A 26,438-nucleotide genomic window follows, 5' to 3' on the forward strand; every position below is an offset into this window, starting at 1 on the left:
CTGCGGAGTGAACTGGGGGGTGCGCATGGGTGTCCCCTGAGAGCAGGGCCTGAGGACAGAGTTGAGGGGCCCGCTCTGCACCCTCAACCCCCACCCCAGGTCCTGTTTCCCCTTTGCCAGGGATCCCAAAAGGAAATCTTTGTTTTTCTCCCTTTCGTGATGACGAGAGCAGCGCTGTGGGCAGGGACCGGAGTCCAGGCTGCTGACAGCTCGGATGTAAAACGGCAGCTGGACAAGCTTGTCGCCCGCGTCCCCGAACCTCCCCGGCGCCTCAGGCCGCGGCCGCGCGGGGCAGCAGACGCTGGACAAGAACACATCACCGCGGCCACGTGGACACTTGTACATTTTATTTAGTTAAATCAGCCATGTACACGTTGCAGCTATGTATGGTTAGTGTTGTATTTTTTCCATTAACTGATACATGCCCTCATAGATATATTCAATTAGTGTTATCACCATGGGAACAAGATGCTGATTCGTCAACTGAAAACTCACTTCTTCTCACAGTATTCAAGTGTTTTGATTACACAGCAAAATTCAAAATCAAGAAAGGTGGCTAACCATTACGCCGTCACAGGGACACCGCCGGCACGAACCACAGGACAGAAACGCCGCCTTGAGCTCCGGGGAAGGTCCGCCAAGTCTCTCCTCGGCCTCCCGCGCTCTGGCGGCCGAAGAACGGGCCCTATTTCCTGCTCGACGGCCGGAAGTGCTGGGGGAGGAGACGTGGCCTGTGGGACACCCCCAGGAAGTGCCCTGTGGCGAGGCTGCCCGAGGTGCCGCAGGGCCGCCGGCCGGTGTCCGCGTCGGGGGCGCCGGGCGCAGGGAAAGACCATCTGGACTGGGAAGCGTCCCATCCGGAGGGCAGACTCTGGTGTTTGTTCTTGAACTCGATCTCCGTTGAATATACTTTTCTTTAGCAAATAACTGATCCCCAAATGCAAACTGTTTATACGAACATACTTGTGAATACATGTGATTACAAAGCCACACGGCGTCCCCACGGAGAGACACGGGCGGGACACGGGCGCCGCTCAGAGGACCGGGGTCCCTTCCGGAGACAGCGAGGTGCGCGAATGCGCTTTGTGGTGTTCGAGGGGGTTCGGGTTTCAAATAAATAAACTGAGCTTTTTAACAAAAACCCAATTTGTCAGGATTTCTCCACCTCGCCTGCACGCTGACACGCAGACCTCGCCGGAAGGTGAGTGCTCGGTCTGCGTCGAAGGAACGACAACCGTCAACGCGAGGAGAGAGGGTCCCGGCTGTGGTTCGGGTTCATAAATGCTACATGCAGGTGTGAGCGGAGACGTGGACGGGAGGAGGGACCGCTCCACCCGGCGCGGAGCTCAGCCGCGTGTCGTGGGCGGGCCGTGTCCAACGGCTGAGCCGGCAGCGGCCGAGGAAGGGCCGCCGGTAAGACAGCGTGGTTTGCGGAAGCAGCCGCGAGACCGGGAAACGCCAGGTCGCAGCTTTGCAGACGCCCTGCCAACCCGTCCGGACTCCAGAAGGCCTGGCGACGCCGGAAGGCGACGGGACGCGGCGGCTAGCCCCTGGGCGCCTCCCGGCTCCGGGCAGCGCAGCACGGACCTCGGCCAGGGCAGCAGCTGCGTGGAGTTCTCGGGCCGGTAGGTCTGAGGGCGTCTTCGGCGGCAGAACCGTGTTGTCCTCGGATTGTGGGAGCAGCATCCTAACTGACCGCGTCAGCCGTCTCCAGGGGCCTTGGGTCCCGGGCCCAGGTGGTTACGACAGGCAGCGGGTTGCACGCGTCCATCCAAGCACTTTCTGTGCCCGCTGTGCCCAGACGCCCCTCGAGGGGGTGGGCACGGCAGGTCTGCAGACAGCCCCGGATCGACGGCTTCCGTGAAGCCGTGCAGAAGCGAAGGACGCCGGGCGGCCGGTTCCCAGGGCAGCCCGGATGCCAGGGGTCAGGACACGGCGCCCAGGGCGAAGGGCGCTCTCTTTGGTCACAAATTAGCTTGCGGTGGCAGGGGGCGGGGACAAAGTAACCCGATGCGCGAGGGCCAGGCAGGTCGCTCCGCAGACTGGGAGCTGAGTGCCCTGCGGCCTCTGGCCGAGCGGCGGTGCCTCACTGGGCCTCCCGCTCCGCGTCGTCGCCGCAGAAATGCCGCAGGAGCCGCCGGAGGTCGCGCTGGAGGTCGTCCTGCTGCAGGGCCTCGGGCACGTCCTCCAAGTGCTCCAGGTGCACACGCCTCCCCCGCTGGTCCTTCACCGCGGCCCTCTTCTGGGTGCTGGCCTTACTGAGCGTCGTCCTGGGGGAGACAGGACGGGGTTAGGCCGGCGCTCTGCCCGGGGTCCCGGGAGGGAGGCTCATGCAGACAGGCTCGGAAACATCTTTAGTGCATCACAAGCTCCTCAGCTGCGGCCGCAACCCTGGGAGGGGCTTTGCCTGGCACTGGCCCGTCTCCGTACGAGGTTAGTTCACTCAGCCCGGCTAGCGGACACGCCTCCAGCCCCCACATGCACTGAGGCCAGGCGTCCAGGCCTGTGCCCGGGCCGGCGACCCTGCTCACACCGCCTCACGGGGAACCCTGCAGCGTGGGGGACCCTGCAGCGCGGGGGACCCTGCAGCGCGGGGCTGGCGGCCCTACCAGCCCTGCCTGGACCCGTGTCCGGACCCGCAGTCTGCTCTCGGGCCCGCTCTCAGCACCGCCTCCCACGCTCGGTGCAGCCGCTGGGCCCTCTGACCACGGCCCAGGTTGCTCTGGGCTCTCTGGACCTCGGGCCCCCGCCCGCTTCCTTCCACGCCACACGAGCTGTTCTGTATCGACAGCACGACGCGGTTCCTCTTGAATAAAAGGTCACATTTGTTTCCAAAGGTGGAAATCAGGTCATGATTTTCTAACTATTCGAGTCCCTGTTTTTTCCTCCCTGAAGGCAAATATCTCACGATTCCTGCCAGGAGCCAGCAGGGGCCTCTGTGGCTTCGGGGTCAGGGTGAGTGCCTGTCACGGGCCCCCCGAGGTGTGTTCCCCCCTTTGTGACCAGTGTGCTGTGAGCTCGTGTGTCCCCGGGCAGGGGCCGGGCTCACTCCTGAGCCCCGGGAGCCACGGGCCTCGTCCAGGGCACCGTGAGGCACACACAGCGGAGCCCGTGACCAGGACCGGGCTGTCTGCATCCTGGCGGGACTCACATTGTGGACTCAGGGGAGCTGGTCTCGAGGTGGAGCCGACAGGAAACGTCGTGAGTCTAGGCTGTGCTCCCTCATTTCCCTGAGGGACAGGGAGGGACACCCCTGAGTTCAGAGGGTGCAAAGCCTCCTCCTTGTCTGGACAACACCTGTGAGCTGTGGGAGGGACACGGGGCGGGACACGGGGCGGGGCCCTCACTGCACTGTCGTGTCTGCGGCTGCCTCCGGTCGCCCAAGGACCACGCTGCCCCTCCCAGGACAAGAAGCGCGAGGAGGACTGTGGTGCACATGACTCTACTGCGAGGCCGAGAACACGTGGTCCTCACACTGCGGCGGGGACACGCGGGAAGAGACCAGGCACCACGCCAGCGTCCACACCGCCGGTCCTGAGGGCCGACACTCGGGCACCCACACGAGGCCCCACGGGCACGACCAGGGTGTGCAGACCTTTCTGAACTGACCAGAGCGCCGGCTCCGGCATCGCCAGGCACCCTCGGGACCACGGCACCGTGTGCAGAACCACAGACCCGCTGAGCCGTGTACTGAGCCTGAGCCACCAGCACGGGTCACGGCGATTTCTGAGCAACTGCTTCTCTCCCTGCGCGCTCCGACCTACTGCACAGTGGACACCCGCTGGCTGGCCTCACGGAACCGGGGTGACCGTGGGACAGGTGCCCACCGTCCTCGGGCCTCAGTGTCACTTCCAAGCACTGAGAGGACCCCAGCGGTGTGACTCCTGGGGGGCTGGACCCCCAGGGGCTTCAGCGTGTGTGCGGCTCCTTCTCATTGTTAAGTTGGGAAACTTTCAAGCTGTTAGTGGCAAAGCAGCGCCCATGCCAACCCAAACCTTTTAATTACTGATCCGTCCTCTTTCAGGATCTCGCTCTCCACTAAGCTGGGAACGTGGACTTGCGCGTGGCTACCTGTGTAACTCAGAGCCTGAGGCGGGAGAAGGAGACAGGGCACCGTCACACACCGCGGCCGCAGCGGCGTCGGGCAGCCCGTGGGGACAGAAACACCGGGAACTGCATAAATAAACCCACTCGGGAGCAGCGAGCAGCGAGTCCCACGTGCACCCCGTCTGTGTGGGAGCTGCACCGTCTCGCTCTACCAAGGCTGCTCCCCAACTTCCACGCCGGCGGCTTCCCGCCCCTCCCCTCGCCCTCGGGGAGACTCAAGCCACACGACCAGACACAAAACGGGCCACGCGCCTCGGGTCGTCCACTTCTGACCGTGCGCGGCCACCAGCTGAGAGAGCAGACCTGTCTCAGGGAGGCTGATCCCTGCCCGACCGTCCGGGCGCCTCTCGACGCAGAGGCGGGGAGGCCACGCCTGCGACTGAACTCGGGGGCCACGCGTGCTCTGCGGACACGTGCCCACACCCCCCGACGCCAGTGAAACCGCGGCTGTGATCCAGAACCAGGCGGTTTTCCCTTCTGGGTGTGGAAAGGCAACGGGATGTACATTCCGTGTGTTCTAACGTCCCGGATGCTATCGGTGCCATTCACACAGCGACAGCGACAGCGACGCACGTGGTTCCCTGGGGTGAAAGGCTCCGGGTCCGTCCCCGAGGAGTCCCCTGCGATCAGCCGCGGCTCACAGCCTGTGTTGGCTTCGGAGTGTCTGGATTTGGGGGTCGCGGTGAGGGACTGTGTGTCTGTCACCGTGGGCCCATCTCCCAGCCGCTGGGAGTCCGAGCTCAATGACAAATGCTGGTCCTGTTTATGGGGCCACGTCTGTGGATTCTCTTTAACGCCCGGCGGGCACCGCGGGAACACCCGCGACAGCCGGGCCGCAGCCTGCCTCGCTCGCTCCCTCCCTGGGGGGCGCACGTCACGCCCCTCTGGCCACGGAGCCCGAGACGGAAGCTGACTCAGCGGGAGCGCCTCCGTCACCTGGAGGGGCACCTGTGGCTGAGGAGCCGCTACTTCTCCTCCCAGGCTGTCACCCCAGGAAGCTCCCTCTGGGGTGCTCTGCACCTGTGAGCACCCCGCTGAACCCTTTCTTTACGAACATGACGCATGGAGCTGCTATACCTGTTCAAAGTCTTCTTTGGCCGAGGGAAGATCAGAGGCGAGACGGGGGTCCCCCAGATGCTTCTCCAACCTCTCTCCACGCACCACCGTGGTCTTGACAACTTTGCTGACTCGACGGCCTTCCACGGGCTCCGCCTGGAACTGGGAGGCCTCGCTCGGGGCGCCGGGCTCAGACACGGTCACCTGGTGGGTGGAGGACGCGGATGCAGGCTCGACTGCCCCCGGGGACAGCGATGCGTTTCTCGGGGCAACAAGCACACAAGGGCCACCGTGCTGTGTCCCAGCTTCCGGAACACAGGGTTTCGGAAGAGAAGCAGTGAGAGTAAACCTCGCGTCAGCAAATCAAGTCGACGTGAGGTCACTCCGCACGCTCAGCGGCGCTGCCAGACGGGCAGTGCGGCCCGGACCCCGCGCACGGCTTCTGCCCCGTGTGGAATGGTGGCCTTTGCATTTTGAAGACAAAACTGCCCCGAGGGTGGAACACCCCAGGACGTGAGGAACAAGGCCTGTTTTCAGAGACCCGTCCATGCAGCCCAGTAACCGTCAGGGTGTGAAGGGAGCAGGGGGAACAGGGGTGAAGGGAGCGGGGGGAACAGGGGTGAAGGGAGCGGGGGGAGCAGGGGTGAAGGGAGCGGGGGGAACAGGGGTGAAGGGAGCGGGGGGAACAGGGGTGAAGGGAGCGGGGGGAACAGGGGTGAAGGGAGCGGGGGGAACAGGGGTGAAGGGAGCGGGGGGAACAGGGGTGAAGGGAGCGGGGGGAACAGGGGTGAAGGGAGCGGGGGGGGGGACAGGGCACCATCACGTGTCTGAGCCAAGGTGCCCTCAGTCTGGGATGCAGAGCCACGCGGGCTGTCCAGGATGCTGACTGGGGCTCTGAACACAGCATCTGCCTGGGGGGGCCCCACATGCCACGGGGGCCTTCCTGTCACTCCGCCCCTGCAGGCGAGTCCTGACACTGGGTCTCTTCTGTGTCCGCTGGGAGCTGACCGGACACCAAGGGACCCAGACAGTGAGTGTGCGCCTGCAGGTGCCCGGACGCTCGCAGAGCAGGGGGAGGACCCGAGCCTCTCAGAGCTGTGTCCGGGGCAGGGCACAGGGTCTCACATCGGACCCCACGCCACACGTCCACGCGTCACACGTCCACGCCACACAGCAGGCTCCATGATGTCAGCCCCGCCGTCCCTGTGGCCTCACCTCTGACTGCTCAGTGTCGCTCTTCAGCACCACGCGCTTTATGACTTTGGAGTAACCGTCGCCGTCCTCGATGCGGACAGGTTCCTGGGGCTGTCCCTGCACGGTGATCTCCTCCCTCTCGGTGCCGTCGGAGGACACGAACCGCTTGATGACTTTCCTGGTGACCTGGGAGAGAGGGTGTCGTGCGTCTTGTCTCCGAGCACCAGGGCCGAGCACGGACGACCCCGAGGCAGGAATGGCCGGCGAGGACGTGGGGACCTACCTTCTTCACCACGGTGTGCCCGTGCTCGTCCACGTACTTCTCTTCCGTGACAGTTTCCGGGGGCATGTCAGGCATGTCGTCTCCCTGCAGAGAAACAGGTGGCGTGAGCGGGCGGCAGACGGAGCCTGCCTGCCCCCGGCCAGCGTGCGCGCAGGGCCGATGGTTAAGGAGGCGGAGAAGCCGCGCCGCAGGGCTCGGTCCTCCCACGGTAAGTTCTCAGAAAGGAAGGCAGGTGACCCCGTGCTCAGGGGGCCGGGACCGGAGTCAGCTAAGCCACACAGACACGGCAGGCGGGGAGGGGGGATGGCAGGTCACAGCGCCCCTGCTGCCGGGGCCTGTGGCACAGCCGCGGTGCCGTGTCCTCGGCAGCAGCACGCGAGACGGTCCCGTGGCTGCTTCCTGGGGCCACGCAGCCGCAGGCTGGCCACCAGGGCTGGGGCGACACCACCCCAGATGTGCGGTCTCTGAGCAGCTGGTACCTGAATGATCACCCGCCGGCGGACAACCCTGGTGGTGACGGTCGCCTCCTCGTCGGAGCTGACCTCCAGCTCCCCCAGCTCGGCCGCGAGCTCCTGCAAGTCGGGAACAGGGTGGTTATGGCGCCAGGGGCACCTCCGCCGCGGGCCCTGCCTCGGCTCACGAGCGTTCCCGGAGGTTTTGTTCACTCAGCTCAGGGGACGAGCCGGCAGGGCGCAAACAACGGCCACGAGGCTCGGACGTCACAGGTAACGTGGCCGCCTATCCACACACGGAGAGAAGCCACGGAGCCCGGCAGAGCCCCAGCCCCGGGACCTGCTGGGCTCACGCTCCCGACACCTCACCAGTGAGACGCGGGGCTCCCGACTCTCGGGCTTCTGCTGGGGGTGAACCCCAAATTCCAGCAGAGTCTGCCGCCCGTGCAGACACTCCTGAAGGACCCGACTCCCTGCCGCCGTGTCCGGCCGGGGCTGCACCTGGGGCCCGGGTTCCACGCGCCCTCCGCAGAGACCCAGCCAGCGACCAGGGACGGACCCAGGACGTAACCTCCGGTTACAACACACGTCTCGGAGGCCAGATACCAAATCACTCTTTCCCCATGGAATGTTACTCAAAGAGAAAGAAGACAGCTACGTTTTCTCAGCATATTTTAAAATGCCACGTGTATTCCTACATTCTTTTCTGCTAAAGAAAAACGAGTAAAATCTAGAATACGTTGTGCATTAAACACGCTCGGGACCCTAGACATAGGGTCTGCCAGGAGCCCGGCTGAACTCCGATGCCCAGGCGGGGGAGGGTTACATCGGAGGCAGTCAGGTGCGAGGTGTTCACCAAGACGGGGGCTGGGCCGGAATACGCAGGAGGGATTTAGCAGGATCTGTTCCTATGCGGAGAACAGACCACATACACGAATCACCCAGATACTTGTTCCGAGTCTGTACTTCAATTAGCTTATGGATTCTGGGGCTAAATCTGGTCCCTTTGAGCCCAGACACGACCTGTGAAATGTTTTTCCAGCCTCAGCCCATCCGAGGGAGCTGATAATCGTGCGCTAAGGCAGCAGGAAGGAGCACATCCATCCCTGGGATGAACCCGGATCTCAGGGGACTGCCGACGCCGCAGGCACGATTCCTGTGACGCCTGCGGCAAGCGTCACCCTCCGGTGAACCAGCAAAGGTCGGTCTTCAGCCCAAACACACGGGGCATCCCGGTTCCACCCGAAGTTTGATTCTTCTAACTCACCCCAGCCAGACAGACGCGGATGCTACGAAACCCTGGGACATGCAGAAGGCTTTGGATTCTGAAGGTCACACCCTCATTCACCCCCAAACTCAGGAAATTCGGGATTCTGGCGGGGAGCAGGCCCACAGTGTGTGGTGAGGGGAGGAACCGGTCGGACCTCAGCCTTCCGCAGTGCGGGCGCCCCCTGAACCGGGGTGACATCCGCCAGCGCCAGCACCTTGGGTAGAAGTCCTTTTTCTAAGTCACCCCTGGAATGCACTGCCGGCTGAGGGTCACTGACGGGGAAAGGCCTCGGCAGGGATGCTGTATCGCCCAATGTTCATTTTCTTTCTTTTTTAATCCTCACCCGAGGACGTTTTTCCATTTTTGGAACAGATAGAGTGGGAGGGAGAGAGAGGAAGGGAGAGAGAGAGAGAAACATCGACGTGAAAGGGACACATCAAGTGGCTGCCACCCGCACAACCAACCAAGGCCGGGGACAAACTGCAACCGAGGTACGTGCCCTTAGCGGGAACCGAACCCGGGTCTCTCCGGACCGCAGGCCAACGTTCTAGCCAGGGCCAATGTTCATTTTTCTTAGCGTAAGTGTTTCCAGTGATAAAGCCCGGCTCCTGCTCAGGCAGCTGGGACTAGAACCCGGCACCAGTCCTTCCTAGACTCACTGGTTCAATCCTGGCCGTCGGGCTCGGCAGTTCGAGCGTCGGGCTGCGGACCAGGGTTTCGGGTTTGGTTCTGGTCAAGGGCACGTACCTCGGTGGTAGTTCCGTCCCCGGCCCTGGTCAGGGTCGTGCGGGAGGCAACCAGTCGGGGTGTCTCTCTGACATCGATGTTTCTCCCTCTCTCCCCCTCGCACTCTATCTTAAGATAAATGGAATAATATCCTCAGGTGAGGATTTAAAACAAAAAGATGCACTGGCTCCCAGATGTTAACAAGGCTGGAGGGGTTCACACGGCCCAGGTTCGTTCGTTGATGCCCTGGGACCGTCTGTGGTTCCCTGCGGGCAGGACGCGCAGGGAGCCTGCTCACCTTCTGGAAAGCGGCGTCTTCATCGGCGGACTCCACAATCACGAGGCTGTTTTTCCGCGGGGAACCCCCGTCCCTGAGTTCCAGGGGCTCCGGCTCCTGCACCAGGGGCGTGTCTGCCGGCTCCGGGGGGGTGCGGGCCTGCAGGTACAGCCTGCCCTCCTCGGGGGTCCTGCTGGGACAGCCAGGTGCTGCCCAGGCCTCGCCAGCGTCCGGCCCTTCCGTCCTCGGGGTCTTCACACTGAAACGGAAACGCCAGGTCACAGCCGGCAGGTCACCGTTCTTGGTGAAGGGCCCCGGAGGGGGGCGTGGACCCCACTCTCATCGTCGAGAAACTCAGACCCGCTTTGCAAATTGGCCGAGAAACGGAGTGTGACGCTTCTGTGAGGACGGCGCGGAGCTGCAGCTCGCTCGGGGTGTGGCTGGGACACTCCCCCAGAGGCAGAGGCACCGGACCCCGTCTCCCAGGTCCGGCACCACAGCTGTCTAACGCGAGGTGACGCTGGAGGTCGAGGAGGGCTCCCTAACAGATCTCGGGGAGAACCGGGCTTTGAAGCAGGAATAAACTTGGGCCAAGCGCATAAAAAGCAGCACATGAGCCCGTGTCAATGCGGTTGTGCCGACACACGTAGAAAGATTCTTGCTTCTGGGAAACCGTGCTCCTTGCCCGGAGGAGCCGCCGACACGGACGCCCCCCGACAGGTGGTGACGGCCGCCAGCCTCTCTCATCTCGGGTCCCAGGGAGCGCGCTCCGCGTGCTCCCCCTCCTGGAGGTGTGTTGCCTTTTTCTGTCACTCGGGGAGCCCCTGTGCAGCCTGTCCGGGGCCCTGCTCTCCTCTCCCATCTCCCAGTTCCCCATGAACCCCGAGTCCCAGTGACCCCGGCACACAGGTCGCCAAACGACAAAGGGCCTGGGAGGCAGGCCCCACCCCGTCCCCAGGTTCCTGGGACCAGCCTCCCTGCTCTGCCTGTGTCTCTCCAGGCGGCTGGTGCTGCTGGACCGGCTCCCTGGCCTTTGCGGCCCGGACGCCAACCCCAGCTCTGGGCACGGGGCTCCGGACACCCGCCTGCCACACTCCCCCCCTGTGAGGTCTGTGTTCCCGGGGGACCCATGATCACGAGCCACCCAGCTGTGTGGACACCGCGGTGCCGCCCCCTTGACTCTGCTCATCCTGCAAACCCTCGGGCACCCCAGAGCCGCGGAGGGGAGGGGTGCGGCCCCACGGGACCTGTGTGGTCCCACAAATTCTGTCTAAACAACACTCTCATAGCTGTGTCCTGGACCTTCGACCCGGACATGAACTAGGGGCGCGTCATCACCCGACTGAGAGGTGTGGAGAGGACCCGGGCCCAGGGGCCCAGGGACACGCCGCAAGCTCAGCCCCAGAGGCAGACAGGCAGGTGCCCTCACGGTCTCTCACGTGCTGCCTCTTCCCTGGCATCTGGGGGTGATGAGAGAAGCGGGGACCCTCAGGCGCCCGTCCCCTCCCCTGGGCCGTGTCCTTGGAGACTCACAGGCTCTCCTGCTGCTCCGGGTGCGTCTGGGGCACGAGCTCGGCGGGCAGCCCGGCCCCGTCCGTGCGGGGGACGCAGTCCTGGAGGGCGGAGTAGCCAACAGACAGGTCCTCGTCGGAGACGACGGGAGGGTGGCTGCAGGACTCGCCGCCTCTGGACGCCGCCTGCTCCTGGACGCCCGGGTGCCGAGGGGGCAGCTCGCCCGGAAGCGCCGAGAACCCTGTGGGAGGACAGCGGGGTCGAGAGCGTCCCTGACGCTCACCCACGTTAGCTGGTGTTCATGGAGTCCAGGGATGGGCCACGGTTACAAAGCTGAAGGAGACACGCGGGTTCCGTGGGGGCCTCGGGCAAGGAGGGGTCTGTGGACATGCGGAGGGGCCAGGCCACAGGCACCGGTCAGTGCACACGGGAACTCCCAGCCCAGGGTCGACAATCTAGGAAGGTGCCCGGCTGGTGTGGCTCAGTGTTGGAGCATCGACCCTGCACCAGGAGGTCACCAGTTTGGTTCCCGGTCAGGGCACATGCCCAGGTTGTGGGCCCGATCCCCAGTGGGGGGCCTGCAGGAGGCGGCCAGTCGATGTTCTCTCTCTCTCTCTCCCTCTCCCTTCCTGTCTTTCTAAAATCAATAAAGAAATAAAACTAAAATAGAAAACTCTAGGAAGGAAACGTGGAGGGTGACGTCCTCATGGGGAGGAGTGATGAGCCTCGACTGGAGGCCCAGAGTCTGTGGTGAGTGGGTGACGTGACGCCAGCAGCCCACACGCTCTCGTTCACCACATGCCGCCCACTGGTACTGCTCACTCTGAGGTCCAGCTCCTTGTACGGAGGGTCCTGTGGGCCAGGGGGGACTTTCAGGACACCGGGGTCACCGGGGTCACTGAGTCTGAGGCAGAGGTGTGACCGACCTTCACCTATGCGTTCACTGAGCATCTGCCGTGGGCAGTGCGGCTGGGATCTGAGCGCAGGAGGGCAGGAGGCCAGGCAGAGGTGAGGGCAACCGGGCTGCTCTGGGGGGCGCCCTGAGGACCTACCTGAGCAGAAACCCGAGTGAACTGAGAGGGAAGGACACCCCACATGTGGGAACAGAAGGTACTGGGCATGAGCCCGAGGACACACAGCACTGGGGGTGACTGATGAGACCGCTGTGAGGCTCTTTCCAAAAGGAACGGAAATCCATGCGGATGGAGAAGCTATATCCACAAACGTACACATGCACACACATGCAGTGCACATGCATACACAAGCACGCACACATGTGCACACAAGCACACATGTACATGCACACACATGCCCACACACATGTACACAGGCACACAGGCACGTGTGTGTGCAGGCACACACATACACACGTACACATGTGTGCGTGAGCAGACGCACGCACATATGTGCATGTGCATACACACATATGGGTGCACACACATGTATGCACACACGTACACAAACACACGTACACATGTGCATGCATGCGCACACGTGCATGTGCACACATGAACAGACATGCACACGTACATGTGCTCCTGTGCATATACACACACGTGTGCCTGTGCATACACACACGTGTGCACACACATGCCCGCACACACGTGTGCACACACGGTCTGACCTTCGCTGTGGTCCAGCGCGATGGTCTGCTCCATCTCGGCGTAGCTGTGACTGGGGTGCTCCGGGAGGAGCTCCGTGCTGGTCTCCATGAGATGAACAATATCCATCCGGTTGATCTTGGTGAGACACTCGATGAGACTGATGTCTGGGAAGAAGGAGGAGACGCACACAGCGTGTGAGGGAGGCTCTGTTAAAATCCCCTTTCAGCCGCCTTACCAGAGTTTGCCATGTGTGCAGGGAACAAGGGTGTTGTGAACTGAGGGAAGACGAGAGAGAGCAGCAGGAACGTGAACCGGCGTGGGCGGAGCCTAACCGACCTGCAGGGCACCAGGCGGGTCCCCATCACTTCTGATTTCAGACACAGACTTGTTAGCATAAGCTGTCCACGCGCTGCCTGGGGGCGGTTCTCAGACAAGTCTTTGCTGACCACCCAGAATGTGAGTCTGACTGCGCCCTCTGTTTGTACTGGCCAGTCCTGCGACTGCACCCGGAGGGGGAGGGGCAGGTGCGTGGGCCGGTGTAACGAGGCCTCGAGCGGAGCTGCAGAGACGCCTGGAGCGGACAGTGAGCCCGCTGAGGGTGGGTGTGCACCTCGTTTGCTGAGGTCAGAAGACCACAAAGCACTAGAAGGAGCTCTCCTTCGCCCCGTAAAGGAACACAGTGTGGGCGCGCAGTCGCCACCAACAAAGCACCGCGGCAAAGTGGGGTGCCCCCTGCCGTCGTTAGGGGACCTGGGACGCCCTCCCCAGCGGGGAGCCGGCCCAGGAACACAGCCCGGGCGCCTCAGGCACAGGCACAGTTCAGGGACACTGCGTGTGCTCGCGGGCTCGCCGCGGCGCTCGGTCTGATGGCACCCGCCGCGTGACCTGTCGGAAAGCCGTCCTCCCGGGGCGCCTACCTGTGGCGAGCTTCCCGTCCCGCTCCAGCCAGTACTTCAGCAGCGCGTGGCTCTGGTCCTGCAGGGAGTTGGGGTTCTCCACCCGGATCTGGTGAATCTGCTCCTCCGTGAAGTCTAGCTCTCTCGCTAACTCTGGAAGACAGACCCGCCTGTGACCACGTGACCTCAGTCCCCGGCTGTGGTCTGGGGAGGGCGCGCTGTCTGCACCGCCGAGTGATGGGTCACTATTTTCTACCATTAGCGGTGACCCTTCTGACACCGGGGACAGACTTCCTTCAAGCTGCGCATAGAATTAACCACGGGCACAGTGCGCACAGTAGGTCTAGGCTCTAGTGATCAAGTACAACTCGGTCTCGTTTGATTCCAAAGTGCAGGAGAGGCCACTGGTACTGACTCGTACTCGTAACCGACAGCGTGGAAAACACGCCACCTGCACAGGAGAAACAGGCCATTTCTCCTCCGAATCATCACCAAGCGGTGTCCTAGAGTACCCTGAGCCCCTGTCCCGTCTTCGCTTGGGTAAATGCAGTCTGTGGCTGTGATGGTGCTGAACACCTTCCTTTCTCTGAGTCGATGTCACACGAATAAAGGTCTAGACAGACTTGACCTGGAGGAGGAGGCAGAGGGTTGTCCTTTGACCTGTGCGCTGGCGTCTGTGTGGACGCTTGTACTCCGTGGAGTGTGTGCGCCGACGCGGGGTCCTCTCTGGAGGGCGATTTGCCGATGTCTTTCGAGATTAAAATTATACAAACCCTTTAGCCAGCACCTCCACTTCTAGGTGTGAGCCCTCTAGATACACTCACAAAGATACACCAGGGCACAAGCGTTTGTGGTTATTCGCAGGACACACTAAGCATCCGCCCGCAAAGACCACTGATCAAACCCCGGTCCCTCTGCAGCAGAATTAAACAGCCATTTAAGAGAATGAGCTCGGGCCCTGGCTGGCTGTGGCCTCGTCCCGAGCTCCGAAAGGTGGCAGGTTCGATCCCGGTCAGGGCACAGCCCGGGTTGCAGGTTCAGTCCCTGGTTGGGGGCAGCCAGGAGGCAGTCGATCGGTGTTTCTCTCTCTATTATACAATCAGCTAGAAACAATGAGCTAGATATGTGTGTGATGATGGGGCACGATGAGAAGTTCTGAATCGCACCCGAGGGCCAGGCGCGGGGGCGGCTGGTCTGCCCTGCGTTCTCCTGCTCCGTGTGTGGTTCGGGGTCTCACTTGTCAGTAAGTCCACAGATACTGCATTTAATACACACACGTTTAAGGGGCACAACTAAGAAATTCTGAACGTTGCCTATTTGATACATCAACTGGGGTATTTGCTGTCCCTCCTTCCCCTGAACCCCTCAATTAAATGAATCCGACGACTTTCTAAAGAAAACGGCTATCCTTCCGGCTTCCAGTCATTGAGTCCATGTTACTGATTACCTTCGCTAAAGTCTGTCGGACTCCGCTTCATCGCCGAATCTTTACAGAACTCAAAGGAGGCGAATATTAATTTTACATCATTTGTTTCGATCAAGTAGCCGCGAGTGATACAGAAGGGAGTCAGACGAAGCCGGAGACAGGCCGCCTGGCTTTCTACGCCAGTCCAGGGGAGGTGACAGGTAGACCGCGACTGGCCAGCTGATCACACTGACCTTAGAACGCACTTTTCCTTCACAAGTCATTGAAGACGTGTGAACATTTCTACTCTGCGGCAGCCCGTGTCTCAGAGAGCGAGTGCGTCTCATCACAGGTGTTTCAACATTCACCCAGGGCGAGTTCAGCACTGTTCGCGCGGAAGATGCCCGACAGACCACGTCTGGTCAAATCTCAAATTACACGTTATGACCACACCTAGCAGAGGTTCTGAAAATCCGCACTCTCCCCAAAGTGTAGGTGCCACAGCTCCTGGGGGGGGGGGGGCTGGTTTATTCTTTTTTTTTTTAATCCTCACCTGAGGATATTTTTTCTATTTTTTGTACAGATAGAGCGGGAGGGAGAGAGAGGAAGGGAGAGAGAGAGAGAAACATCGACGTGAAGGGACACATCGAGTGGCTGCCACCCGCACGACCAACCAGGGCCGGGGACAAACTGCAACCGAGGTACGTGCCCTTAGCGGGAACCGAACCCGGGTCTCTCCGGACCGCAGGCCGACGCTCTAACCGCTGAGCCAAACTGGCCAGGGCAGGGCTGGTTTGTTCTTAGACTCTCCCAATCCAACCTTCCGTTGTCCTAAATCCCAGAGACGGTATGAGGCCGGCCCTGGTTCTCGGCGGGTCTAGGACAACCTGGGTTTTCTAGTCTGGGGTTCATTCCACTTCTCCCTGGCCCTGGTCTTCCTCACAGGAAGAGAGACCGTCCTCACTGTGAGTGACGCTGGGCTGATACCAGGCGTTGCTCAGGCGTGGCGGAAAGGGGGCACCCTCGGCTCACCTGTCCAGCTGAAGCCCAGGTGGTCAGCGATGCATGCCAGCCGCTCCTCCATCTGCTCCTGCTCATCCTGCTGATCTACAGAAGGTCAAGAACAGAATGGCCACGGCCGTCTGCGGCAGGAGAGGACCCCCCCGCGCGGACCGTCGCAGGCAGGAGGTCGCTTGTCCAAATGCCCGATGACAGCACAATGGAGCTACTGTGTGTGAAGTCATGTGGATGGGGTGTCTGCCTGGTCTCCGGCGGGGACGGGGCGGATGTCTACCAGAAACCATGAAAACCACACGTTTCCACATCCCTTCGACAAGACCAGCCCCTGCACGTACTGACGTGGGTGGCGACTTCCAGCCATATTCAGACTTTGCTTTTGAACCACCTGAGGGAACACTGCCCACCAGAAAGCAGTCGCTGTGGTCACCGAACACAGAAATCAACAGCCGGACTGCAGACAGGCAGCCGACGGCCAGGACCGCCCCTCACTGCCGGCTCCCCGGTCCCTTCCATCCAAGGTTCACACGAGACCGAGACTTTGTGTGACCAGAAAGGACACCTCGGCCTGGAGGCCCTGGGGGAGGGGAGGGGCCTGCCTGCAGGCACGTGCGTCTTTTGGGCAGAGTTTTCGTCAGCTTACTAGTAAGTGAGCCCTTGTAAGTCAAACTCTGCTTCTGTGTTCCTGGTTCCCCCACTCACTGACGGGCAGGGTTCCGACCAGGGCACTGCGACCTTCCCCAGGCTGCACATTCAAGGAGAATCGTCCCTGCTGCAGAGCTGTGGGAGGCTCGGAGGCTGCTGCTCCAAGTCCTCTGTGGTTTCCATGCCTGTGACTCGAACCACTGTCCCCTCGCCGTCGACCGGAATCATGCAAAGTTTGGGTTGTTGTCTGCTGCCTTGCACCGGGGCCGTCCCGCTCACCCACCCCGTCAGGAGAGCGCGGGTTACCTTCCACTCGTTTGTTAAAGCGCTTGCCAGCGTGTCTGAGCGCCAACCTTTCTGAATCAAAAACAGATCCACAAAGTTGGGATTTCATGATATGTGAGATCTTCTCGTGCAAATGGCTCCCTGATGATCACAAAATCAAGTGCGGGTTATTGTCAGGGACAGGAAGGTGAGGACACGCAGTGGACCCTCGTAAAAGAACCGAGCGTCCACGATGTGAAAGCAGAGGTGTAGCCGGGGCCGAGCCGGGCCTGCAGCACAACAACTCCAAGCGGGCGCGGCCTGGCGTGCACGGCCGGAGGGGCGGGGGCCACGGGGCCACGGGGCCACGGGGCCACGGCCAGGTGTGCTCACGGATCCACACGCATTCTCACTGCTCAATCTTGAGATCGTTTCACAGACAGGAGGGACAGGGAAGCACACACAGACACCGGCACCACAGAGAGCGCAAGGGGATGAGACACACACCACGGAATGGAACACGACAGAGCCACGCGGCGACATGCAAGCATGGGGTCCCCGTGGCGGCAATACCTTCAGCTCGGTCATGGCCATTCTCATCGGGGATGCGCTCGATCAGAGTCTCAATGGACTCATCCCAGATGGGCCTGGCGTCAAAGACGTCCTCAGGGACCGAGTGCTCGACCACTGAGACCTCCAGGGCACTGCTGCTCTCGTCATCGGAAACAGCCTCCTGCTCCCTCTCTGACTGGGTCAGTCTGTCCACTAACTTGGAGGCCTCGTCGCTAATCTCCTGGAAGAAGTCTATGGAGCCCCTGTAAAGGTCTAGGAAGTGCTCCTGGCCCTCCCGGGCCCCCCTGCAGGAAGACGAGGCTCCCCGGCTCTTCACGGGCAGGCGCGAGGCAAACACCTTGGGCCTGGAGGCCGCGTCCTCTGATTGGGCAGCGGGCTCCTCTGTCCTCTCTGCGCCGTCTGCCTCCGTCTGGGGGCAGCCCGGCGCCTTCCCTGGGCACAGGCCCTGGGAGTCCGCGGGACTGGCCTCGGACTCAGATTTGCTTCCGTGGTCTGCGGCCGTGCCCGGCGCGTCCGGTGCCCAGGGAGCCCCTGTCTTCTGCAGGGAGGAGTCTGGGGGTGAAGGCTGCAGCGCGGCTCCTTGGGGGGGCGCCTTCACGGGGATTCTAGACCTGGGCTTAGTGTCCTGCTCTGTCCTGGCCTCGTCCGGGCTGGGCAGCAGCCCCTCGGGGGGCACCCTCTCCTCCTCTGCGGGGGGCCCTGTCGGGACCGGGATCTTGGACCTGCTCTCAGGAGGAGGCAGGCTTTCTGTGGGTGCAGTGGGGACCTCGATGACTGACTTCGGCTCCTCCGGGGAAGAGTCGGGAGAGTCGTCGTCCCGGTCGGCGTGCACGGACCCAGGGACTGCGGAGAAGTCCAACGGAACCTGGAGGGCGGAGTCAGGGCAGGGGGGGCCCGCCTGCTTCTCACTGGGCGGGGGAGGCACATGGCCCCCCTGCAGGGGGTGCGGGTCCTGGGAGGGAAGGTGACCATCTGAAGCAGGGGTCCCCTCTCCTTCCTCACTCGGGTCATCAGGGAGCAGGTCGGCCTCGTCCGTGTCCTTTGATTCCGAAAGGGCCGCGGGCCGTGCCGGCGTCTCCGGCGGTGAGGCCTCAGCAGCCGCGCCCCCTCCTGTCACGTCCTCAGAGACAGTCTCTTCCCCCGATTCCTGCCCAATTTGGAAAAAGTGGAAACTCTCGTCGGCATAGGACCGTTTGGTCATGTCGATGGCGCCGCTCCGGGTCATCTCGAACAGCTTGCCCTCCTGGAAGAGAAACGGGTTCTGCTCGCTGGTCGGGGTCCCCTCTTCCGTGGGGGTCCGGGCAGGCGTGGTGTCCGGGGTCGTGCCCTGCGACTGTCTGTCCGCCAGCAACCCGAACACCTTCTGCTCCTCCTCCTTCACGCGGGCCTCGAAGGCCGCGTCGTCCTCGCGGATCTCACTCCAGCACTCCGAGTCCACGTCCGTGGTGGTGATGAGGACCGTGCTCGCCTGCTGGCTGACGGCCGCGGGGGAGCCGGGCCGGGAGGGCTCGGCGGGGGCCGGGGCGCCGTCTGGCCGCGTCTCCCACGGGGTCCCCTCCCTGGTGGGTTCTACGTCCACGCTCTGGCCCTCGAAACAGGACTTTGACTCTGAAGCAGGGTCACTTGGAGCTGTTCCCACGGGGGCGCGGCCCACCACCCTGCTGTCCAGGGGAGACCTGCCAGGCTCAGGGCGCACGGCAGGAGGCGGAACGTCTGCTGGGGTTTTGCTTTCTTCGCTGGAGAAGAAGGAATGGGGAGGGACGTTCTCGTACGGGCTAATGACCTGATGGTCGCAGGCTTCCTCGGGCTCCGCGGGGGCGGAGGGGTCGAGCCCGGGGCAGTCCTCCGGGGCGCTCTCAGAAGCGTGCTCGGTTTCCGGGGCTTCCATTCTTGTCGTCGAAGATGGAGAGACGGCGGCGTCATCTGACCCTTTTGCTTCAGGGGCTGGACCGTCAGGCAGGAGGGACAGAGGCGAAGAGCCGTCGTGAGGGTGGTCGGCTTGTGGAGACGCCGCCTGAGAAACGCGGAGGTCACCTCCTTCGGGGTCCTCACCAGGGTCCTGAGGGGCCACCTCCTGGCGCACAGCACCGGGGGGGCCCCGGGGACCCGAGGAGTCGGGCGTGGCCGAGCCGCCGGGGCTCCCGGCCTCACACCCCCGGCCGGCACAGACGTTGGGTGGGTCGGCATCCCTGCTTACGTCATCGTCATCGTCAGCCAGATCCGCGCCCTGCGAGGGACCCGCAGGACTGTCTTCGGGCAGGTGGGATTCACACTCTCTTCCTCCTCCTCCCGACTGGCCGGCCTCGTCCGGAGCGTCCCCGTCCATCTTGAAGGTGTACTGTTTGCAAGGGACCGGCTGGAACGGCGCTTCCTCGGGACTGGAGCTGGAGTCCAGGCTGGACGGGAGCGGGGACGGAGGCTGCACGTGGATGATGGGCTCCGGGAGGAGGCCCTGGTCAGCGCCCGCCCTCAGCTGCCCCAGCTCCGGCTCGCTCTCCGAGGACGAGGACGAGGAGGCCTTCCTGCCGTCGGCGGCCACCAGGGCGGGGACATCGCTCCCGCCCTCCGCGTGCGGTGGCCCCCCCAGGCCGGCAGAGCCCTCGGCGTCCGGCTCCGAGGACGAGGCCTCCTCCAGCCTGGGTTCCTTCCTGCAGTCTCTCCTCTGCTTGGCCTCCTGCTCCAGCTCCTCGAAGGTTTTGACCTTGGTGACCATTTTGAACATCTCCTCCTCCGGGGTGAAGCTCTTCTTCTCCCCGTTCCCCGAGTCGTCCTCCTCCGCGCACTCCTGGATCACGGCCGGCTTGGGGGCGCCGGCGTCCGAGGCCTTGGGCGTGACCTCGTAGCTCACTTCTTCCGAGCTGGGGGTGTCGGGAGACAGGGGGCTCTTCCCCGAGCTCTCCACCAGCGAGGTCTGCTCCAGGCTGTCGTCCTCCGCACTGCCGTCGGGGTCTCGGAGCAGCCGCGACCGCACCGGCCCCCCGTCGGCCAGCAGCTCCGCTCTGGGGGCGGCTGCCGGGAGCGGAAAGTGACTTGGGAGGGAGCCAGGCTTCACCTTGGGCTCCACGGGGCTGCCCTCCAGGGAGTCGTGGCAGGGGGACTCCCTCAGGGGGCTGGGCTCCAGGGAGTCCGGGGTTTTGCGCGAGGAGCTGTCCTCCAGCACCGGGCTGGCCTCCAGGGAGTCGGCGTGGCTCACGGCCAGGGACTCGTCAGCCCCGGGGCTGAGGACCTCGGTGGTGTCGGGGCGAGAGAGTGGCAGCTCCAGTCCCGGGGGGCTGCGGGGTGCTGCCTGGGACTGGCCAGTCCTTGCAGGGGCCTGGAAGGGCGGTGAGGGCGGGGGGCTTGTGGGCCCCTGAGCTCCAGGCCCAGCCTGTGTCTCCTGGGCCAGTGGACCGTCATGGCAGGGCAGGTCCCCTCTCCGCTCGGCGGGTGCTCCCTTTGCTGAGGGCCCAGTGCAGGTGCCCAGGCCCTCTGGGGTGGGCCCCGTCTCTCCGGAAGGGTCTGGGGTAGCCTCCTGCTCACCCCCGGGCCTCAGCTCCAAGCCCACGGGGACGGCTGCGCCCGGCTCCTCGGTGCCCTCGGGAGTGTCTTTGGCGGACGGAGAGTCTTCACCGGTAGGAATGTCTGTCTCCAAGGGGGGCGTTTCACGGGTGTCCCCCATTTGCTCCTGGCCCTTCTTTGGCGAGAAGGAGAGGCTCTCGGGGCTGGTCTCGGGGGTCTCCGCCAGGCCCTCGTGCTTGTAGCTCTCCTCGGAGCTGCCCTGAGGGGTGCCCTCCATCAGACTGCCGCACGGAGACCCAGCCGCCCCCTCCTGCCGCAGGCTCTCCCAGCTGCCGCCCAGCGCGGAGGCCAGGGTGGGGAGCAGCTCCCCGCTGCCGGGCTCCCGAGGGAAGGCCCTGTGCAGGGGGCTGACCAGCACCTGCTCCGGCACCACCTGCACCTGCACCGGCTCCTCCCGCAGGCGGAACTGCTGGTACTGGTCACTGTGCTGCAGCTCCTGCTTGATGGCCTCGGAGAAGTCGCTGGAGGCTTTGCGGTCGGGGCTGACCTGGAGGTCCCTGTCCGCCCGCTCGAGCTCGTCCAGCTCCTCGCCGGGGGCCCTGTGGTTGGCAGCAGCCTCCTGCGCTCCCACTGTGTCCTCTCTGCGCCCCAAGGCCCCGAGGGACCCTCTTCTGGGCTCGGGAGCTGCGGCTCCCGGGAATCTCTGGCCTCGTCTGAGGGTGTGACTCTCTGTTTTCTGTGCCTCCTTCTGGGCTGGCACCGGACCCTTTTCCTTCTCTGCCCGGACTCTGCCCTTGTCCTGCAGCGGCTTTGGTTTGGCCGCTTTGTGCTCAAAGAGCCCAGCCTTGTGTTTGGACGGGTCCTGGCCGGACTGGAAGGCCTGCATCAGCTCCCGGACGGACATGGTCTCCTCGATCCGCTCCGTCTTCGAGGTGGGGGACACGGGCGCCGCCGTCTCCGTTCTCCCGGAGGCCGGTCCAGGTGGGCGCTTCTCTGTTCTCGCAGCAGGAGACACGGGCAGGCGCTTGTCTGTCCTCCCAGGTGACACCGGGGGACGTCTGTCTGCTTTACCTGAAGGGGACACGGGTGAGTGTCGCTCGGTTTTTGTGGAGGGAGACATGGGTGAGTGTCTGTCAGTTTTCGTGGAGGGAGACACGGGTGAGTGTCTGTCAGTTTTCGTGGAGGGAGACACGGGTGAGTGTCTGTCAGTTTTCGTGGAGGGAGACACAGGTGAGTATTTCTCGGTTTTCGTGGAGGAAGACACAGGTGAGTGTTTCTCGGTTTTCGTGGAGGGAGACACAGGTGAGTGTTTCTCGGTTTTCGTGGAGGGAGACACGGGTGAGTGTCTGTCAGTTTTCGTGGAGGGAGACACAGGTGAGTGTCTCTCGGTTTTCGTGGAGGGAGACACGGGTGAGTGTCTGTCAGTTTTCGTGGAGGGAGACACGGGTGAGTGTTTCTCGGTTTTCGTGGAGGGAGACATGGGTGAGTGTCTCTCGGTTTTACTCGGTGACGACGCAGGAGGGTGTCTGTCGGCCTTTGCGGAAGAGGTGAGAGAAGACTGTCTGTCTGCTTTGGAGGAGGGGGACGCTGGTGGCCGCCTGTCTGACTTCAGAGGGGGTGACGCCGCCGGCGGTGGCCTGGGGCTGACCCTCCTGGGCACGTCCTCTTTGCCCTTGACCCTGACGGGCAACTTGCTTCGCCCCTTCTGCTCGTCTTCCACCCGCTTCTGAAGGGCTCTCACCTTGTCCTTGATGGAGCCGATGGGGGTCTCCTCTACCAGCGGGGACGTGGCCTGTCCCGTGGCCAGTGGCTCGGGGGCCAGCTCTGTGTCTTCGTCCAAGGACTCCTCGGAGCTGCCCTTCTTAGGCTCTGGCCTCCCTGCGCCCGCGGGTGCCTTCCCCTCCCTCTGCTTCTGACTTTCCTTCAGTTTCCTTCGCACTGGCTTCTTCGCCCCCAGGCCTGGCCTGGGCTGCTTCTGCGTCCTCGGGGTCTCGTCCGGGGAACTGTCCTTCCCGTGGCTTCCAGGGCGCCTGTCCCCGGCTGCGCGGGGCCCCGGCCTCGGGTCCTCTCGGGGGACGGTCGTGTAGGACCTCAGGTCCTCCGTGAGGTAGCTCACCAGCCCGGCGGCGTCCTTCTGTCCCTGAGCTCGGGTCTCCTGCTCTAGTCTAACTTCTACACAGGGGACCTCGGGGACCTCCAGGGGTGCTCTCTGCTTGGCCTCCTCGATCTCCTCATCACTGACCACAACCCACTCCTCGTCCGCCAGCTCCCCCTGCAGCCGGGACCCCGGCCCTCGGCCCTGCCCCTCCGAGCAGGCCCCCCCCCTCAGGATCTTGTTCACTTTCTCTAGGTCCTCCTTAACGCTCTCCACGATCTCAAAGGGCTCCCCCGGCTCCTCCTCAGCTGCCCTGGCCAGCTCCTTCACCCCGAGAGGCCCTGCCCTGCCGGACACGTCCGTGGTCAGCAGCGCCGTCATCTTCATCAGGTCTTGCTTCATCTCGGACACTTCCGAGAGCAAGTCCGGACTCGCCAGGACGGGGACGTCGTGCACCAGGTGGCTTTTCAGGACAGATGTTTCTGTAGACTCTGTCTCATCATCTTTGATGCGAATGAAAAACATCGAAAGTGAAACGGAAATCAAAGGAGCCACTGGCCCGCGCAATCCGGACCAGCGACACCAAGTCTTTCCCGCCGTGCTGAGGGGGCAACACATGGGTGGGGTGGTGAAGCCACAAGGTGTCGGACACAAGAGCAAAGCAAGGCTAACGGAGAAAGAACTGGAAAGGGAGATGAGCAGGAAATAACTTGCTTAATGTTCTCACGAGAGGCACCCACACACCACAAGGCTGAGACGCACGACTCGCACACGTCACGCGTCAAGCACAGACGAGCACAGTGAACGGACATGGAGGCATCTCAAGATTGTTCCGGTATCACAGACCAATGTGGAAAGAAGAACAAACGTGGGGAAGAGGAAAAAGCATTAGACACCGCAGAAAGTTCCTCTCCTCTGGGAGAAAGCCAGTCGGGGGCAAACTCAGGAGCACTCGAGTGTGTCCCCCTCTGAGCACAGTGTGTCCCCGTCCGCCGTACACAAGGACTCCAGACAGAGGGTCTGAATCCGCTGCCAACCGGCCTTCCGTCTAAGGAAACCGCACCTGACGCGGAGGCGCGGCCGTGTGCGGGAGGCAGGGAGCGGCTCCTTGGCCCCCGCACCTGCACCCCCGCTGGGCAGGCCGAGGAGGCAAAGAGAGCAAAGGAGGGACAACGGAAACCACGGTGGGAACGTGTGTGAGGCCAAGGTTAGGGCTGCGTGGCGCCCAAGGCAGACAGTCACACGGACACACACAGTTATGTAAGCCAAGTTATTTCCATGCCAAGCAAGGTGGAGTAAGATGGGGCGGGGCAGGCAGGAGGGTGGTCGGACACGGACAGACAGCTGCACCCCACTGTGGCGAAGCGTTCAGCAGGGAGCGCCCCGAGTTCAGGGCGCGGTCCCCCCACAGGGCCTCTCTGGACATTATTTTATGCCCAGGTGGATATTAATGAACAATTGTCTTTAAATGAAAAGAAAACCAAACGTGAGTCTCTCTTTGAAGATTTAAAATTCACAACACCCAGGACACCCCGGAGGCCCCTGGCCTTGGAGCACTGAGGGAGGTTTTACGTCTTGATTGAGCCGGGGGATCTTTCAATCCCTGAGTTTGTATCCAAGGAACAGGGCAACGGGCCATTGAACTAAGCACAGTGGTTCTGAGCACAAAATTAAAATTCTTTAAGAAATGAAATCACTGAAGGCAATGATAACATATCTTTCTGATAAACAAAAGTGCCTTCTCTTGGGAGAATCAGCATCTGTCGAGGAGATGCCCTCCGTGGACATAAAAATACGTGACAACAATCTGTGTAACACAGACTTGTCCAAATATAAACTAGTGCAAACGCCCAGACAGAACTTCCCGTGTTCTGGTCCTGAGCACCGACTTCACAGGAGGGTGAGAGGCCTCGACGGAAAGCATCTCTGTGACTCGGCAGGAGATTATACTCTGCTAAGTCGATTTTTCAAGGGCCCTCAGATCACTGGACGGGGCCAGGCGACCATCCGAACAGGGTTCTAGGTCTTCTCCTCTTGGGGATACCACCCCTCAATACAGTGAATCAAAATAAATCTAAAAATGAGTAAAGATTCAATATTAGATTTTTTTCCCCTGAAGCATTTGGGGGCAGAAAAATAAACACGTGAGTAAACAAACCTAAACGCGCCGAGGCTTTCGACACAGGAAGCCGGAATCACCGGAACAGGCGCCAACGTGACGCGTCCCGGACGCTGACCCTGGGAGTCCGGGGACCACTGTGCTCCGCCCGAGTCACGCTCAGGACTGGCATCGTTCCTCAAAATCGGCTCTATAACAGGCTGCTGTGACCAGGGATTACATCTGGGCGGTTTTAATTTTTTTGAATTCATGGCTCTTTGCTCCCGGGAGGTTTCCCCCGGAGCCCTGGGCCACGGGAGCCGACCATTTCGCCACAGGGGGAGGCAGGGCAGGGACACAGCACCACGTTTGCATGTGCGGCCACAGAAATCACGAGCCCTCGCGGGAATCCGAGGTGGTCGATGGAAAAGTGATACTGTGGCATCGGGCTTCTAGAAAGTGAGGTGACAATAATGTTACACGGACCAGCGGACAACACCGGGTTTCTAACCAGCAGAGCGGGGGCAGCGGGGGTTGGGAGAAAGTGAAGGCGCAGACGAACAGTCATTGCATTTACTGCTAATTAGATCACACGTCAGACGTATTTGTGATGTAACTGGCCAGCTGCTTTTCTACGTAGACATTAATGATTAATACGGATATAAAACGTAATTGCTATCGTGGTTAGTAATGGCAATGAGCTTGTATCTTAGTTCATGCTTGTCTTTACTGTAGCCAGCTTTCAAAACAAAGTTAATTTCATTTAAAATCTTACTTTTTTCTGATGTCATATCGATCTGGAAAAAAAACAAACAAAAACACATACATAAATGGAATGGTTACAATGACGTCTCGTCTCCCGGCCCCCCACGAGCTCCGCGTCGCGATCACCTGTGCAGAGGACCAGTGTGCGGGGCCAGACCCTGGGCAAATCCTTCCCGACGGTCTCCTTGACTCTCACCCAAACTTTGAAACAACGAATCCCCTTCTAGACTGTGGGCGGGAAGCCCTCCCTAGCGCGAGCTCCCGGGAGGATGTGATCCCCGCGAGTTCGCAGGGCAAGGCAGGGGCGGGGGCGACGGGTAGTCAGGGGGTGTCAGCGTCGCCGAGGACGAGCGGCACGCCGGGGGATGCGTCCTGCAGACATAACGTCTCTGTCCTTCACCACAAGCCACAAGCTGACTGCTTTCGTGGCCCGAACAGGTCCCGAAACGCGTCAACAGAAAGTCTCGAAGCTCGGGCAAGGGCTCGTCTGAACGCAGCCAAGCTGGAGGCGTGGTGGTCCCCTCCCACCAGCTGTGGTGACCCGGCCCCGTTCGGAAGGACGCGGAGTGAGAGGGCGACGGGATGTCCAGCGGACAAGGGCTCCGCAGGCTCCTGTGGTGCCCTCTTGTCCTGCCTGGACTCACAGGGCCTCGGCGGGCCCCGGGTGGGTGCAGGGGCACTCACTGCATTTTTCTTTCTAT

At 62.2% G+C, this 26,438-nt stretch overlaps 1 protein-coding gene across 35 annotated transcripts in view; it reads right to left on the bottom strand.

The window, feature by feature from the left end:
• Window positions 1-365: 365 nt before the first annotated feature.
• ANK2 (ankyrin 2) overlaps window positions 366-26,438 on the bottom strand; it is a 304,698-nt gene continuing 278,625 nt past the window's right edge. For 34 of the 35 annotated variants that reach the window (XM_036241837.1, XM_036241840.1, XM_036241838.1 and 31 more), the window contains 12 exons: window positions 25,748-25,769; window positions 15,815-15,889; window positions 13,399-13,530; window positions 12,502-12,645; window positions 10,899-11,118; window positions 9,387-9,624; window positions 7,120-7,212; window positions 6,641-6,724; window positions 6,379-6,543; window positions 5,185-5,367; window positions 3,996-4,087; window positions 366-2,270 (listed from right to left, as the gene is read on the bottom strand). In XM_036241837.1, coding sequence (XP_036097730.1) covers window positions 2,087-2,270; window positions 3,996-4,087; window positions 5,185-5,367; window positions 6,379-6,543; window positions 6,641-6,724; window positions 7,120-7,212; window positions 9,387-9,624; window positions 10,899-11,118; window positions 12,502-12,645; window positions 13,399-13,530; window positions 15,815-15,889; window positions 25,748-25,769 — 1,632 coding nt within the window. In that variant the 3' untranslated portion in view covers window positions 366-2,086. The remainder of the gene's footprint in view (window positions 2,271-3,995; window positions 4,088-5,184; window positions 5,368-6,378; window positions 6,544-6,640; window positions 6,725-7,119; window positions 7,213-9,386; window positions 9,625-10,898; window positions 11,119-12,501; window positions 12,646-13,398; window positions 13,531-15,814; window positions 15,890-25,747; window positions 25,770-26,438) is intronic. The other variant, XM_036241852.1, reaches the window with a different exon arrangement.

The sequence above is a fragment of the Molossus molossus genome, unplaced genomic scaffold (assembly GCF_014108415.1).
Source record: "Molossus molossus isolate mMolMol1 unplaced genomic scaffold, mMolMol1.p scaffold_m16_p_4, whole genome shotgun sequence".
NCBI classification, from domain to species: domain Eukaryota; kingdom Metazoa; phylum Chordata; class Mammalia; order Chiroptera; family Molossidae; genus Molossus; species Molossus molossus.